Source organism: Diceros bicornis, chromosome 7 (assembly GCF_020826845.1).
Source record: "Diceros bicornis minor isolate mBicDic1 chromosome 7, mDicBic1.mat.cur, whole genome shotgun sequence".
Lineage (NCBI taxonomy): Eukaryota > Metazoa > Chordata > Mammalia > Perissodactyla > Rhinocerotidae > Diceros > Diceros bicornis.
Window position 1 is genome coordinate 53,190,919 of NC_080746.1, and position 17,575 is coordinate 53,208,493.

General features: G+C 41.2%; 1 protein-coding gene across 4 annotated transcripts in view; it reads left to right on the forward strand.

Moving 5' to 3' along the window:
• GAB2 (GRB2 associated binding protein 2) overlaps window positions 1–17,575 on the forward strand; it is a 171,386-nt gene that overhangs the window by 111,534 nt on the left and 42,277 nt on the right. For all 4 annotated transcript variants that reach the window (XM_058545517.1, XM_058545519.1, XM_058545518.1 and 1 more), the window contains exon 2: window positions 5,839–6,139. In XM_058545517.1, the coding sequence (XP_058401500.1) occupies window positions 5,839–6,139 (301 nt within the window). The remainder of the gene's footprint in view (window positions 1–5,838; window positions 6,140–17,575) is intronic.

Sequence of the window (17,575 nt, forward strand, 5' to 3'; positions counted from 1 at the left end):
AGATGTGTTATGTTGAGTCTTCCAGTCCATGAACCTGGTATACCTCTCCATTTAGATTTTTTTTATTTCTTTGATCAGCATTGTATAGTTTTCAGCATACATGTCCTGTACGTATTTTGTTAGATTTACACCTATTTCGTTTTTTAAAGTGGTTATAAATGGCCTTATATTTATATTTTCTATGCCCACCTGTTCATTTGCTAGTATATAGAAGCAAATTGATTTTTGTATGTTCATCTTGTATCCTGTGACCTTCTGGACTCACTTATTATTCCTGGGAGTCTTTATCTAAATTCCTTGGGATTTTCTATGTGGACAATTTCATGTCATCTGCAAATAGGGACAGTTTTTTCCCTTTCTTTCCAATCTTTTTATCTTTTATGTCCATTTCTTTATTGCCCTGACTAGAATTTTCAGCATTGTGTTAATAAGAGTAGTAAGCACAGACATCCTTGGCCTTGTTCCTGATCTTAGGGGGAAAGCATTCAGCTTTCCAGTACAAAGTATAATGTTGGTCTTTTGTTGATGCTGTTTATGAAATTGAGGATCTTCCCCCCCTTCCTATTTTTTGAGTGTTTTTTATTACGAATGGGTATTGAATTTCATCACATGTTTTTTCTGCAAGGATTGATATGACCATGTGTTCTTTCTTCTTTAGCCTATTAATATGGTGGATTACATTGATCAATTTTTGAATATTGAATCAATTTTACATCCTTGGAATAAAACCCACTTGGTCATGGTATATAATTCTTTTTATGTCTTGCTGAATTCTATTTGTATTTTACTTTTAAATCCATGATCCATTTTGAGTTAATTTTTGTAAGAGATTTTGTGTAGATATAAGAACAGTCCTGAAAAAGGTTTCTCCTTAATAACATATTCAGGACTCAGGTTCCCATATTCTTCTTGCATTATGTGTCGGTAATCCAATAGCAGTTTTTCATTTCTGTATCGTGGGACACTTTCAAGCTGAAACTCCCAGACGCCCTTATAAATATTTATTACAAGGTCACTGCACTTATCAGAATGAAAGGAACAGGATGCTAAAGAACTCATGTCATAAAGAATCCACAGCATACCTTTACCTTTTTTACTTTCTTTTCTGTATTCTTGCTGTCTTCCTTTCCTACTTCCTATTGTGAAAGCTTACTTATATTTTAAGTTGTATTTCTTAATATGAATAAATTAACATATTGATTGGATGGAAAAAATGTCAGCAGATCTTTACTGAGTGTCCATATAGGCTAAACACTCTGCCAAGTACCTGTTAGCCGCTCAGGACCCTAACCTCAAGATGCTCAGAGCTTAAAGGGGAGAAAGACATATAAGCAATTGGCATGCCAAAGTTGAGGGAAGAAATGCCAAAGAAAGCACAGGTTATTAAGGGAACATAAGACAGGAGCACCAGCTCCACCTGGGGAAGTTAGTAAAGACCTTCCAAGAGAAGTGACACTTAAGTTGGCACTGAGAGGACGTAGGAATTTTCCAGATAGACAAGGTGAAATGAAAGGCATTCTAGGAAGAAGGAACAGCTTGTGCAAAAAACATGAAGTCATGCAGTTATGTGGCATATTGGGAGAATAATAAGTCATTTGTTATGCACCTATAAGTTCTGTAAGACCGGGAATTCATGCTGAATCCTCAGCATCCAGAATAATACCTGTAGCTTAGTAAGCATTAAGTAAATATTTGTTGGGTGAGTGGATGGAAGGAAGGAAGGAAGGAAAGAAAAAGAGAAGGAAGGAAGGAAACATAAATGAGGCCAGAGAGTTAAGAAAGGTTCTCATCTCTCTGATAAGAGAGAGAAAGAAAAAGTGATAAAAGAGCCTTGCTTAGCAACATTTAGCAAATATCTGCCATGGAGATTCAAAGAGGAATAGGAGGAGATGTTGTTCATAGTCTACTGGGGAAGAAACAACAAATACAAAAATATCTGTAATATGTTGTAAAAAAAAAATGACATGCCATGAAAAGTACCTAAGAAGTGTTTAAAAAGTTTCAGAGGAAGTAGAGGTACATTTCAGCTGAAGCAATCAGAGAAGTTGTCATTGGAGCTAGACTCTTTGGAGTTGCTTATACTTGGTTCTAAATTGTTTGGTTTCAAAAAACAAAAAGAAAGTGCATGGAGTTGGAGAGAAGTTGTTATGGCAGAAGAGGGATGTGAATTTGGGACTAAACTGGACAGGCTTGCCTGCTCTGTTATAAATTGATCAGCATTTTATAGGTAGCCATTTATCAGCCTGCACCACTTCCTTGGAAGCAGATCCTGACAGGCTCCGATGTTATCTGTAGCAAACACCTTTTTCTTGTTTATGAGGGTATCTGTATGTATGTTTATGCTTGCACCTGCACATCAGTGATTTGGAGACCTCTTTCTACAGAGACTAGCACTGAAGGGGACACATCAACTGAAACACAAGCAAAACTATTAACAACGGCTTTTTAAAATGCATCTTGCTCCCCACACACTTACATGTATATGCATGCACCTGCAACATGCACACACACAGTTCTATAAGCAGCGTTCTGGGCAAGGTTTTAGATGACTATAAATAAATGGTACTTAGTTTGATTTTCCTCAGCTCTATCCTGTCTGGCTATACCTTAATCTTCATTTCAGTCAAAGGCTTGTTAGGCACCAGTTATATCCCCTGACCTGCTAGATGCTGTAAAGAGTTTATGTAAGAAAATGAGTCATTAATTAATCCAATACATATTTATTGATAACCAGCTATGTGCCAGGTACTATTCTAAACACTGAGGATGCAACATGGGGTAAAAACAACCAATCCTTGCCCTCACGGAGTTTACATTTTGGGAGGTGGGTGCAGATAACCAACAAAAATGTGGTGGTGTAAGTGATGTAAGTGCTGGTGAGACCAGTATAGCAGAGTAAGGAGGAAAGAGAGTGTGAGGGTTGGGTGGTAGGAATGGCCTCTCCAATAATGTCGCATTTCAGTAGCGACTTGAATGAAAGAATAAGCAATGGAAACATCTGGGGAAGGAGTATTCCAGGCAGAGGGAACAACTAGAGCAAAGACCCTGAGGTAGGAATTTATCTGGCCAGTGTTTAAGACCAGTTTGGCTAGAGCAGAATGGGCAAGGCAAAGAGTGGCAGGAGATGAGGTGAGAGATGAGGGACTGTCATATCAGGCCCATTGGCTATTGTGAGGACTTTGACTTTTACTCTGAGTGACATGAAAAGACATTGGAGGTTTTGCACATGTAAGTGACATGTTCTGATTTACATATGGCTTTTCTGGCTTCCGTGTTGAGAAGAGATTGCAGGATGAAGGGGTGGAAGCACGAAGACTACAAAATGGTAGACTAGACCAAGTAAATAACAATGGAGGTGCAGAGAAGTGGTCAGATTGTAGATACATTTTGAACTGTTTGAACCAATAGGATTTTCTGATTAGATGTGGAATGTGAAAGAAAGGAGTCAACAATGACAACAAAATTTTTGGTCTGAGCTACTGGAAGGCTGGAGTTGCTATTAACTAAAATGGAAAAGATTGCAGGGAGAACAGGTTTGGGGGATATCAAGAGCTTAGTTCTGGGCACATTAAGTTTGAGATGCTTATTAGTGAAGAGTTAGATATAAGTCTCTGGAGTTCAATAGATGGGTCTGGGCTGGAGATATAAATTTGGTAATCACAGCAATTAGATGGCTTTTAAAACTGTGAAACTGAATAAAATAACTTAGGGAATGGGTGTAGAAAGAGAAGGGAAAGAGTCTGTCACCTGAGCATTGGGGCATTCCAATGTTTAGAGGTCAGGGAGATGAGAAGGAACCAGCACTGCGGATGGAAAAAGAGGCCAGGGAGATAGGAGAAAAATTGAGAGTGAACATTGAAGCCAAATGAAGAAAGTGCTTCAAAGAGGACGGAATAATAAACTGTTATGAAATGTTGCTGAGAGATCAACTAAGGCCCCAGAGTTGTTTCAGCAGCACTGAAGTCTTTGGGACCTTTGTTGAGTTATTTTAGTGGTGGTGGTGGTGGTGGTGGTGGTGGTTTTAGGGGGGTGGGCAGATTGATTAGATTGCTTTCAAAAAAAGAATGGGAGGAGAGGAAACCAAGATTAGTAGTATAGAAAACTCTTTGAGGTTTTATTGTAAAGAGTAGAAAAACTGGGCTATAGTTGGAGGGGAACATGGGATCAAGTCAAGCTTTTAATTTTTCTTTCCTAAGATGGGAGAAGTTGGTTTCCTGATGGGAACAATCCTAGTAGGGAGGGAAAATGCAGAGATTCAGAGGAAGGGGAAGTTGTTAAAGTGATGTCCCCATGTTGGTGAGAGGGGAATGCACAGGTGGAAGAAGGTTGGCCTTAGATTGGATAGGATGTCTGTGCTCCCTGGTAACAGAATTCTTGGCTACAGATACAGGCCACTTGGTAAACGTGGTGATGGAGCATGTGTGAATTCTCTTCTGATTGCTTATATTTTCTCATGAAATAAGAAAAAAAGGAGTAGAAGTGTTGGAGATTTAAAAAGAGAGAAGTTCAGAGATTGTTGCCAAATAGGAGGAGAAAGACAGACTTGGTAAATGTAGTAGGATTATTGGGCAACACGAGGGCCCATTTGATTTAAAATGAGACCAATCAACATAGTTGTATGGTTTTCTCCAGCTATATACAGCCGAGTGGGAACAGGCAGAGCCTCAGGCTTAGCCAGAGGTTGTAGGTTTCCTAGATAAATAAGAGGAATGGAGAAAGAAGCAAGAGAATGATTATAATGAAGTCCGCTAGGGAGGGACATGAGGCCAGGGACGGAAGGTGAGAGAGAGAAGACAGTAGGATTAATGGAGTGAAGGTCCTAGTGGGATCCAAAGAATTATAATAATCAAATCCTTGGCATTCCTAGTGCTTTAGACTTGTATATGAAGTGCTTTGGGTGGACTTGCATAATAAAAACCCTGTAAGGTAGGTAGGTGGTGGTGGTCGTGTTGATTCTCATTATATAAATGGGGCAAGATCCAAAGAGGTAAATGACCATCTAAAATCACACCGAAAGTCACTGGTAAAGCATAGACTCAACCCAAGGCTCTCTATTTTCTGTAACATCTTTTTACTACTTTGTGTGGTGTCTGCTCACAGATTGCTGTCTTGTTGAAGAGAGGGAATGTAGAAGACAACATAGGGAACATGTAATCAACTGTTGAATTCTATAGTATGGAATGATATAAGGAGTTTATTCATTCACTAATACCTACTGAGCGCTTAGTATGTGCAAGTCTCCAGTATAAGTACTAGGGATATAGCAGTGAATGTGACAGGAAAAAAATCCTAAAATTATATGCTTCAGAGGAGTGTTAGAAAAGTTTCTCTGTCATTCTAACAGGGCATCATGATTTGGTAAAAAAAAAAGCACATTGTACGTTTTAGGAAACTTGTTTTTTCACTACTTACTCTGACGTTGTTGCTTCAACTTACCATGTCTTAGTGGAGGTCCCCATCCGTAAACTGAGATCTTATGGTTTTGCAAGTTCCACCCTGCCTAAAAGTACCACGAGTTTGAGTCTGTATTCTAGCCTAATGAAATAGTTGCTCTAAAGTGTTTTAGTCCTCGTCTAACTTCCTGATCTAAAAAGTGGGAATGCCACACCTCATTTCATAGTGGTAATACCCTGTTTCAGTAGTGAAATGCTGCACTAACAAGCTTTCTAAAATATTCCGTTTTTGAAACTCTGAGGCAAAGTGTGAAAGGGAGATAGAGGCCATATTCAGCCTGCAGGTACAACAGTCCCCTCCTTAACCTAGTGACATCTGAGAACCTGTTAAAAGCTTTGAAATAACTAATGACTTTTTTCCCTCTTCTTACTCCTTCCTGTTCAGGCCTGGAAGAAACGCTGGTTTATCCTGCGGAGTGGCCGGATGAGTGGTGACCCAGATGTTCTGGAATACTACAAGAATGATCACTCCAAGAAGCCCCTGCGGATCATCAACCTGAACTTCTGTGAGCAGGTGGATGCAGGCCTGACCTTCAACAAGAAGGAGCTGCAGGATAGTTTTGTGTTTGACATCAAGACCAGCGAGCGCACCTTTTACCTGGTGGCTGAGACAGAGGAGGACATGAATAAGTGGGTCCAGAGCATCTGCCAGATCTGTGGCTTCAATCAGGCTGAGGAGAGCACAGGTACAAGAACAAACACAGACCTCTCTCAGAAGGGGCAAGATGGCTTAGCGGTAGGGGCTGAGATGAGGCCTTCATCTCTCCTTGAGCAAAGAGAGCAGGCTGTAGCTAAAAGCTTTCCTCTTTGGCAGATGAGTAATAGGCAAAGAGTAAGAATATGAAGGGGTTGGCCGAATATTAGAGGGACTCCTGGCTCTAATTACACTCAAATGGGAAACTAAGATATGTTGGGGTTGTGATGAAGCTAAAAGTACTTTGTGCTAAAGTTGCTTTCTTCAGGTCCCTCAACACCACCCCATTTCTCAACCCTGCATCTTTCTCCCCTTCCTTCAGCTCTCTAGCACTCTGTACCCTGTTCCTATCAGCCATCCCATAGGGCAGCTCACCCCTTGATTCCTTCTCTGGTCCATCTCTGTTCTAGCCCGTCTGTTTGACACCATCATGCCCAGTGACACTTGCCACTTTTGTTTGTATGGGGTCCTTTGTGATTATTAGTGATGTATAATCCAGTGTTTATTTATATGCACTTGGGAGGGGACAGGTGAAGAAGGGTAAATAACTGATTTATGTTTGTGTTTTGTTAACCTTCATGAAAGGGTAGCTTGGTTTTTTTCTTTTTTTGGTAAAGAAGATTTGCCCTGAGCTAATATCTGTTGCCAGTCTTCCTCTTTTTGCTTGAGGAAGATTGGCCCCGAGCTAACACCTGTGCCAGTCTTCCTCTATTTTGTATGTGGGTCACTGCCACAGCATGGCTTGATGAGTGATGTAGGTCCATGACAGAGATCCGAACCCATGAACCTGGGCCTCCGAAGAGAAGCGCACCGAACTTAACCACTACGCCACTGGGCCGGCCCCATCAGCTTTTTGAAATGAGTTTTAAATTGCAGAAATACTATCAGACATTTGTTTGGACTCATCCCCAACTGTGGGATGATTGAAAAGCAGGTTTCTTTTTGAGGCAGGCGGAGAGCCTAAATCAGTAGTGCTTAAACCGGGTTGTACATCAGAATTAAAGAGGAGCATTTAAAAAAGATTGATGCCAAACACCCATGACAAATCAGTTAACTAAGAATCTCTGAGAGAGGGACCTAGGCATTTGCGTCTTCTGAAAGTTTCATTCTAAGTAGCAAGGGTCCAGGGCTCAGGAACCATTTTCTGTAAATATTTGAAGGCCACATATAGTCTCTGTTTCATATTCCTGTTGTAAAATTTTTTTTACAACTCTTTAAAAACATAAAAACTATTCTTAGCTCATCAGCGAATTAACATCATCTGGGAACCTGTTAAAAATACACTCTTGGACCTTACCCCAGACTTACTGAATCAGAAACTCTAGGGATGGGGCCGAGCAATCTATGTTTTAATCTGCCAGGTAATTATGATGCACAGTTAAGTTTGAGAACCACTAGTCTAGACTCTTGGTACTCAGAGTGGGGTTTGTGGACCAGCGGCATCAGCTTCTCCTGGGAACTTGTTAGAAAGGCAGAGGACTTCTGCTCAGACTTACAGGATCAGAATCTACATATGTTTAAAACTTCTTATTTTGAAGTAATTTTAGACTTACAGAAGAGTTGCAGAATTGTACAGCAAGTTCCCGTATACCTTTCCCTCAGCCTTCCCTATTGTTAACATCTTATTTAACCATGATACGATTATCAAAACTGACAATTACCATTGATTGGTATAATACTATTAACTAAACCACAGTTTATTTGAATGTCAGCTGTTTTTCACCAATGTCTTTATTCTGTTCGGGATTCAACCCAGGCTACCACATCAGATTTAGTGGTTGTGTCTCCAAATCTCCTCCAATCTGTAACAGTTTCCCAGTCTTTCTTGTCTTTTTTTTTGACCTCGACACTTTTTACACAGTAGTACCTGTTGGCCATTTGAATGTCTTCTTTGGAAAAATGTCTATTCAGATCGTTAGCTCATTTTTTAATCAAATTATTTGTTTTTTTGCTATTGAGTTGTGTGAGTTCCTTATATATTTTGGATATTCACTCCTATCAGATATATGGTTTGCAAATATTTTTCCCATTCCAGGGGTTGCCTTTTCATTTTGTTGATCGTTTCTTTTGCTGTGCAGCTTTTTAGTTTGATGCAGCCCCTCTTGTTGATTTTTGTTTTGTTGCTTGTGTTTTTGGTGTCATACCCAAAAAATCATCACCAAGACCGAGGTCAAGGAGCTTTTTCCCTATGTTTTCTTTTAGGTGTTTTATGATTTCATGTCTTACATTTAAGTCTTTAATCTATTTCGAGTTAATTTTTCTGAGTGGCGTAAGATAGGGATCCAGTTTCATTCTTTTGCATGTGGCTGTCCAGTTTTCCTAGCACCATTTATTGAAGAGACTATCTTTTCCCTGTTAACTATTCTTGGCTCCCTTGTCAAATATTAGTTGACTGTATGGGTTTATTGCTGGGTTCTCGATTCTGTTCCATTGATCTATGTATCTGTTTTTATGCCAGTACCATACTGTTTTTTTTGTGTGTGTGTGTGAGGAAGATCAGCCCTGAGCTAACATCCATGCCAATCCTCCTCTTTTTGCTGAGGAAGACTGGCCTTGGGCTAACATCCATGCCCATCTTCCTCCATTTTATGTGGGACACCGCCACAGCATGGCCTGACAAGCGGTGCATTGGTGCACGCCCGGGATCTGAACCCAGGCCACCAGCAGCGGAGCACGAGCACTTAACCACTACGCCACGGGCCGGCCCCAGTACCGTACTGTTTTGAGAACTGTTGCTTTGTAATATAGTTTGAAATCAGGAAATGTGATGCCTCCAACTTTGTTCTTCTTTCTCAGGATTGCTTTGGCCATTTGGGATCTTTTGTGGCTCCATGTGAATTTTAGGATTGTTTTTTCTATTTCTATAAAGGATGCCATTGGGATCTTGATAAAGATTGCGTTGAATCTAAAGAAGGCTTTAGGTAGTATGGACATTTTCACATTATTAATTCTTCCAGTCCATTAACATGACATATCTTTCTACTTATTTGTGTCCAAGTTCTTAATCTTTGAACAAGAGGCCCTGCATTTTCACTTTGTGCCAGGGTCTGCAATTGTGTAGCCAGTTGTGCTGGACTAGATGTCCTGCCCTCGGAATTCTGTGATTTTTATCTTCCTTGAGTAAGGATTATGAGCCCCCATTTTACTCTTAATTTCTTTGGTGTCTTCTTCGCTTCCTGTGTGGAATTTCTTGTTTTCCCCAAATCTTTGTCATTTATAGGCTTCCTGAATTTTGTTTTTGTTTTTCCCTTTATTTTATTCCTGATGAAGGAATAAAATGCTCATTGCAAAAAAGAAAATAAGAAAGGAACCAAAAAGCTGGTGGGGTAGGGGGGGCCATAAACCTTCCAGTCTCAAAGCTTTCATATATATGAGAAATAGGTCTAAGGACTACCTCAGCTTTTTAGGAAATAGGTAGAATTGGGGGAAAAAGTAACAAGAAAGCAAATTGCTTTAACTGAATTATTTTTTTGTAGGATTAGAGATGTTCCTACCAAAAATAAAAAACATATCCTTGAGATGTAGCAAAAATTGCTCTTGGTGCAAATATCTTTTTTTTAAATCACATATTTAAAAAACAGTTATTGTCTGAACCCTTACTATATAGGATTTAAGTACAATTCAAATACGGATATATAGAACTACATTCTCTGCTTGCTTTCTTTGGTAGGAAGATTCATTTGTTCATTCACACGTTGTTCATTCACTCATTCAGCAAACCTTTATTGAGCACTTATTCTATGCCAGTCCTTGTCATAACCACTGAGGCTGCAAAAATGAATAAGAGGGTTCCAGTGCTCAGACATCATAGTCTAGTGGGAGGGACAGACGCATAAGGAGACAGTCGCAGGGCAGTGCTGTAACAGGCACCAGCAGAGATGGAGAGACCAGCCCACGCACCACCAGCTCAGGAAGGGAAGGAGGCGAGGGGAAATAGTAAGGAGGTGGCAGATAATCGAGTCAGTATTTTTCCAACAGCTTTGTCTGTTGAAGGATATGTTCCCTTAAACCTTGAACTTCTTTTTTTAAGATTCTTTTACTAGATGTCTAGTGGTTTAATTACCAGAGCCCAGATATTAGTTGTCTATGATAGAGTTTAGGAATCTTTGTGAGATCTTGCTGATGAAGACAACAGGCTTTTCTTCCCTCTCATAGGAGAATCTCGTATGTTAAAAGATTCAGCCACGTAATGAGTTACGTTTTAATTTAGAAGCTTTCTTAAAAGTGGATTATATTTATAAAACACTCAGGTAAGGAATTAGCGTTGAAACACGCAAGTCAGTGTTTTTTAGCAGAGAGTCAGGATTTGAGGAAAAGCAGGAAGGAAGTTAACATTTGACTACCTACTTAGCTTAAGTACCTTATTTCATGTAATCACTTTATCAACTGTTTCCAGTTTTTTCAAATAAGGAAACTGAGTGCTTTTTCTTCCCTGCCTAGCACTCCAGGACTAAAGCTCTTCTCAGTCTACACCTCTGTCTTGGCTGGGTTCAGACAAGCGGTCCAGCTCTCATCTGACCCTGGAACTCGTCCTTAATGAAACATTGCTCTCCTTTGCTAGGGCCTGTGAGAATAATCTAGTCACCTAGGCGTTAGTATCAGCACCTGCCTTACGTAAGGAGCTCTCTGTACTGATGCTGATACCTAACCCTTAGCGGCCACACAAAGAAATAATAGCAGCTATGTATTGAGCATCTACTGTACAGACAGTAGGGACCTTATGTAAATTCCCTCTAAAAATTCACAGTAATCCTTTGAGGTAGTTAAGATTTTGACCCAAGGTCACATAGCTAGAAAACGACAGAGCCAAGATTCTTGTCTAACCCAGTTCTCACTTTGCATTATAATGTGCCGTCTCTTTGTCCCTGACCCCCTGGAATACGAGCATCTGCCAGAATCAAGCCTAAATATTTTTGCCACTTTGGACACTATGTGTTGGACTGGAAGCACTCCCTGACTCCTTCCACCAGGGTCCTACAGCTGGCTCAGGTTTCCCCTCCTCCCCAACCCACATTACTCAAATCCTTGGGCTGGAATATTCCCAATTTAGTAACCTCTAGGGCTTTCAGCCAGTTATCAGGCTCCATTGGTGAGTCTGTAGGCTGGGAGCGAGGATGCCTGAGTTCAAAACACATTTCTGAGATTATGTGACAAGTCACTTGATTGAAGTCTCAGTGTCCTTTGTCAAATAGGAGTAAAATTATCTTCTCACCCAATGCTTCTGCTTCCCTCTGGGTCCATCAAGACAGACCTTAGACCTACTGGCAGCACCTCAAGTTCCATATTTCGCAAAGAATTATTCACATATATTCCCTTTAAAGGACTCCCCTGGAGCTGTGCAGTGCAGCAGCCCTGCTTACTGCTTGGTCCTGGAGAAATTTCTTCCTACAGGGAGCCCCCTGCAAGCAGATACTCCCTATTTCTTTTTTTTTTTTAAGAGTTGTGATGGGACCCATAAAAAAAACTTCTGTTTTTCATTTTCAGCTGGAAGAGGTTCCATGGCAGATGGAGTCTTTTTTTTCCAATCCTTCTTTCCACCGCCAGCTTCTTCTTTCTGCCGCCACCCTCCGATTCCTCACATATTCCAGCCAAAAATGCCTAGGATAAAACCGTCTAGGATCAAGACCAGACCAGGAGTGAAACTGAGTCTAAATATCGACATAAGGGTGGAGGAAACAACCTCCTAATAGAGAACTCTTTCCAAAAGGAAACCAGGGATGGTGCTCAAGAAGGGAAAGCAATTCCAAGAAGGAATATCAAGAAGATTTCATATCACATGTGTGAAGTTTGTTTTCTGTTTGTTATGTGTGTGTGTGTGTGTGTGTGTACACATGTGTACAGGTAAAATAAGCGCTCCACCTTCCTCTGGAAATCAAAATAGCCTTCAGGCCCCACAGTAAGGGAGCAGAAAGCTGCTCTGAGCTGTGATTACGAGCAGGTGGGTCCAAGTCCTCACATTTGTGGCCCGGTCTTGGGCAGCTGTCCCTGGCCAGATGTACCACACACAAAAAGAACCAGCTCTCAGCATAGAGCTTTCATGAATTATTCATAGGCTCAGGAGTCATCACCGTTAGGAAAGCCCTCACCCCTTTGAATCCTCAAAGCTGAGGACTTCTCCTTCCCTTTTATCCCCTCCCTCCTTCATTTATTCAGTAGCTATTCCAGGGCCTGCACAGCCACTCTCACATGGACTCTGAAAGGTAGGCTAGCTGCACTTGAGTCCCAGCCCTGCTATTTGTTTGCTCTATGATGTTGAATAAGTAACTTTATCTCTTTGAGGTTTTATCATCTGTAAAGTGGAGATGATGCTCCCTCCCAGAGTTGTTGGGAGGAAGCTGGGGACATGTATAGGTGCACACTGTGAACAGCAGCTGCTCGTTTCACTGTACTCCATGTAGTGGTTGTGGTGATAATGGTTTTTATATCTGCAGGTCAAGATGAACAGGATACGATATATCTGGTGTTTTTAGAGAATTTTACAGTCTACAAAACACTTACGCAGTCTCCTTTGAGTATAAGGAAACAAAATACGATAGGCAGAGCTGCTAGCATTATTCCTATTGCACAAGTAAGGAAGCTAAGGTTCAAAGGCACTACGTGACGGTGCCAGAAAGCAGTGTTGCCAGGTGTAGAACCCAGGGCTTTTAACTCCATCCCAGGGCTGTGTGCTCACTCCTCTCATTTGTCCTAACCCCTTTTCACAGACTTGTTTACTATGGCTGCTTGTAAATCACAAAATAGCCGGCAAGAAGGAGAAGCAAGAAGTTTATAAATCACTGAGAACTGACGATTTAGAAAGTAAAGTGCTGTCTGTACATTAATATTAACCTCTGAGGGCTAAATTAGCAAGAGAACGTGATCCATCTGAGAGTAGCCAACAAACTCCTGTGAACTAGAGCTCAGAGAGTTTAGGTCACCAGAGCCCCGTTTGTAACTCTTGAAGATTTTGAAATCAGGCCAGAGCCTCCTCCATATCCTGTCTATTATTTTAGCTTTTCCCCTTCTTCTTGAACTCCCTGACAGGAATTTCACAGTAGTCACATGTCTAGGTCTATGGAATGAAGACTTCCCAGAGTTACAACCAACTGTTCTTTATCTCTTCCCCACCGGTTCTCTACTAAAATTTTGGGTGAGGCTGCTCCCCCACCCCCACTTTAAATATTTTATAAATATTTAAACTTCTAGTAACCCTTGAGTCTCCTGAGTAACTCAACAGCATAATTATTTTAAGTCCTGGGTCCCATCTGGGATCAAATTATACCCATAGGAATGCTTTGGGGGAAATCTTCAACCTCCAGTGGAGGAATGTTATCAGGGGTCTTCAAACAGCTCCTTCCTCTCCAGAGCGAATGATTGGTGCCTTAAAGGTCAGGACCCCTTATTCCAGCTGGATTTCTGACAGCAGGGAGGGCTTCAGTGGAGCCAGGCAGTCCACTCAGATGCCTTCTGGTGACCTTGGTCCTTCCCCACTGACGCAGTGAGTGGGAGAGCCAGAGGAGAAGCCGGGAGTAGAGGAGGGTGGGGAGGAAAGAGGCCTTCTCAGAGACCTCACCCTTTCTCTCTTCTCATCCCTGAGAGGACCTTTTCCTCCCTTGTTCCCTCCCCTACCTTTTGCTCTTTGTTTTTTTTAACTGAACTCAGATCTCTCAACTCCTCTGGGGGACCCTTGTTGGAAGCTTAGAGCAAATGTGGGAGGTAACATGCAGCTTCTCCCCAGGCTGAGACTGATCCCTTGAGGAGCAAAGAACAGAGTGGAGACTGACCCGGGCCCCAGCCCAGAGGCGGAGGCTGCTGTCTGAATCACCCACCCTTTTTTTCCACTGAGACAATGAGGAAAATAAACATCCAGACCAGTTTCCAGCCAGATCTGAAATCCTCATGCCTTTAAAAAAAAATGTTATTCTCAATAACCCTGAAATATCAGGCCTTCCTCCTCAATCTTTTGTTTGTTTGTTGTCTTTTGTCTATAGCTGGGTCTGGTCACCCCGAGAGTATGCTTTGAGTTGGAACATAAACTCCATAAAATCCCCACAGACACTTCTGCATTGTCCTAGAACAGGCTGCAGCCCTGACCTGCAGGGAAGTCCAGGCCCTCTGGAGGAGGGAAAGGTGAGAGGGAGAAACCTGGCCCTCGTCTCTCTTCGTTCTAAGCTTTGATCCTTCTTCCTGCTTTCCTTTTTATCCTAGACACTCCCCCTCACCACCCCAGCCAGCCAGCATAGATTAAGTCTAGTGTTACCTGCCAAAACCCACAGACTCATAGAGACGAGAGCATCTCATCCCAACTCCTCAACACCAGAATCTTTGGATAGCTCCCAGACATCTCCTGAGATGCACCCCCTTTTCTGTTCTTTGAGTGCTTCTGATTATCTCTAGTGAAGGAGGGTGATGAATCATTGTTGAATTGGTCCCAGACCAGATTCCAAAGTGCTAACTCTGATTTTTGGCTAGAGGTAGAATTAGGACTTTGTATTTAGTGGTAAGTCACCTTGGACCTCTGACGATCTTGATGATGATTAAACATCCAGTTAAGTATAGGTCTACATAGGATTCTGAACTCTACAAAATCAGTCGGTATGGTCATTTCTCTCTCGGATCTGAATTGGGGTCAGAGTCCTGGTTTATAATTTCAGCTTTGTTGCTGATTCAGTGTGTAGGTCTCAGTTTCTACAATAGTAAATTAGGAGTTTGGGGACCAAAACAGTGATTTTCAAACCTTTTTTTTTTACATTGCTTGTTAACCATATCTTCCGTGGAACACAATATATGAAACAGGTGAGAAGGAGCTGCTTTCAGTATTACGGGAGAGAGAGTCAAGTGCTCAAGTGCTCCAAGCTGGAACTGGATGGACCCAAATGGCCTGCCCCTCCTTCTGTCCCATGGTGGCTGGGAAGCCTGGAAAACAGTGTGAAAATACTGGTCCGTGAAAGATATTTCAAAACAGGGACCCACAGACCAATGCTGAGCTGTGAAAATTTTCCTTAGTCCACAACAAAAATGAAAAACATGAGGAAGATTTAGTCAGTTTTCATAATGCTAAATGTCAGATTTTAAAACTTCTCTTTATTCAGAGATTCTCTTTTTATGGGTGTGCACATTTATTAAAGTGTTGGTGTGTGTGTGTGAAATGACAGTCATAGTAAACAATAGTTTTTCCATATTTGACATAACAAGAAAGTGGCAGCCCTTGTGTCAGTGTTTAAAAGCACACAAAGTGTCAGGATCACTGATCCCCAGCCTCTGCTTCTGTACTCGTGGCCAGAGGCGTCTGAACTCGGCTTAAAGCTCAGGCTCGCCCGGCACTGCAGTGTCAAGTCAGTGCTCTGGGATCTTTGTCCCTTTTGCTCAATTCTGGCCCTAATCTTGTGTGCTAGCTAGGGTCAGCCCTGGGATTTTTGCCTACTTTTCCTGTTCTTAAGTCATTTCCCTGTCAACTTGCCTGTAGTCTTAAATTCCACCTAGGACTGCACTCTGTCCTGCTTTTAGTTAGCCTCCCTCAGAGACCACAGTCTTACCCAAACCCTTAAGCCAGTGGCTGGAGCCGCACTGCCCAGTGGCAGACTTCTGGGTTGCCAGTGGTCTGTCTGCCTGAATTTCTGAAGAAAATCTGTTTCTGCTTTTCTCCAAACATGCTTCCTCTTCCTGGTGGACTCTACTGTCCACATTTTTAGGTGATACCCAGCTTCTGTTTCTGTGTTCACTCGTTCAGCACACTGAGTACCTGTTTTTGCCAGGTCTTGTTCTAGGGACAAGTCCCAGAGAAGAGCCTAAGACGTGACGCCCTCTCTGAACTCACAAGCCTCGTCGTGTTCTCCAGTGTATGTTCTTGCTGCCAAACTACCCTTGCAACTCTTCTTAGTCACTGCCTGCCTCTTCTGTGTCTAGTTTTAGGGCCTGGACCCCTCATTTTTCACAAAGATTTACCTGCTTTGAACTGAACTGTACCTGGCTTTGTGCCAAGACATATCTAGCAGATAAAAAAATTTTAACCTCAAGTGTGGAAAGAAAAAAGTTTTTTTTTTTAATTTCTGAATTTAGCTTCAATACCAAGCCCCCATCTGGCCAAAAATAGAAATTGAAGTTTTAATCATCTTAGCATACAACTGGTTAATACAGGATTTTCTCAGTTATTTCAGGTTTCCCTTTTTTTTTTTTTACATAAATGGAAATATATATACCAGATATTTTTTTCCTAGCTTTATCGAAGTCTAATTGACAAAACTGTATAAGTCTAAAGTGTACATCATGATGACTTGATATATGCGTATGTTTTGAATTGATTACCGCAATCAGGTTAGTCAACACATCTATAAACTCAAAATTCAGGTTTCTCTTGCTGTCTTCATGGGCTGCTATTCAAGTTCCAGAGGCTAGAGCACAGAGTTTGGGAATGGGGGAGGAGTTGTGTGAGAGACTTGAGGGTGAGAACAGGACTCTCCTATCTTTCTGTCACTGCATTAGTAAAGACACATAGTAGCTGCCCAATGAATATTCAAATGAATGATTTAGTTACAGTGTTTGGTTATAAGTTTGTAAATAGTTATACAAAATTATTGTTATTTTGAGAAATGCACTGTTGAGGAGGGGAAAAAAACTTCAAAAACATTCTAACCTTTTTCCCAGGACATAAGGTCAGGGTATGCCAATGACTTAAACTTTATTTTACATTATCTATCATTTGTTTATTGTTTGCTTTTATTCCCTACCTCCTCACCCCTTTTGGGGATGAGGTCAGTGAACAAAATTCTTCATGGCTGGTGAATCATGTTAACCAAAACACTCAGCCGAGACAGAGAAGGGAATAGATTTCACAGAATGAGAAAATTCTAGAATGTGAGATCTTGAAGGGCCCTTAGAGAGTGTTTAGTTCCAAACTCCTCAAATGACAGAGTATCCAGAGGTCGAGAGAGCTAATTTGCTCGAGATTATACAGCTAACTGGCAAGGCTAGAATTGAAACCCAGGTTTCTTGACTTTTAGCTCGTGTTCCAAATGATGTTGATGATGATACCGTGTTGCATTTGTATAAGACCATATGGTTTATAAAGTGCTTTTATGTATATACTGGTTTAGAAGGCCAATTTAGTACAAAGAGCATAGGTCTTGGAATTATATAAATACATGAAACCACAACATTGACGAGTTCAATCTTAATATGGTCTTGAGTAAATTAATTTCCTTTCTGAGCCTCAATTTCTGCATCAGTAAAACAGAAATAAGACGTTCTTCACAAGATTATTATGAAGATTAAATAAGAACCCACTTAAAGCTTATAGCATAATGTTTGGTACATGATAAGCGCACATTAAATATCTTCTGAATGTATGGCTAATAAATTGTCGCTGCCTTCTCTATGATCTTCACAGTAGCCCTTTGAGTATGTGTACCATGCTATTCTTATCTCCCCATAACTGAAGCATCCTAAATAA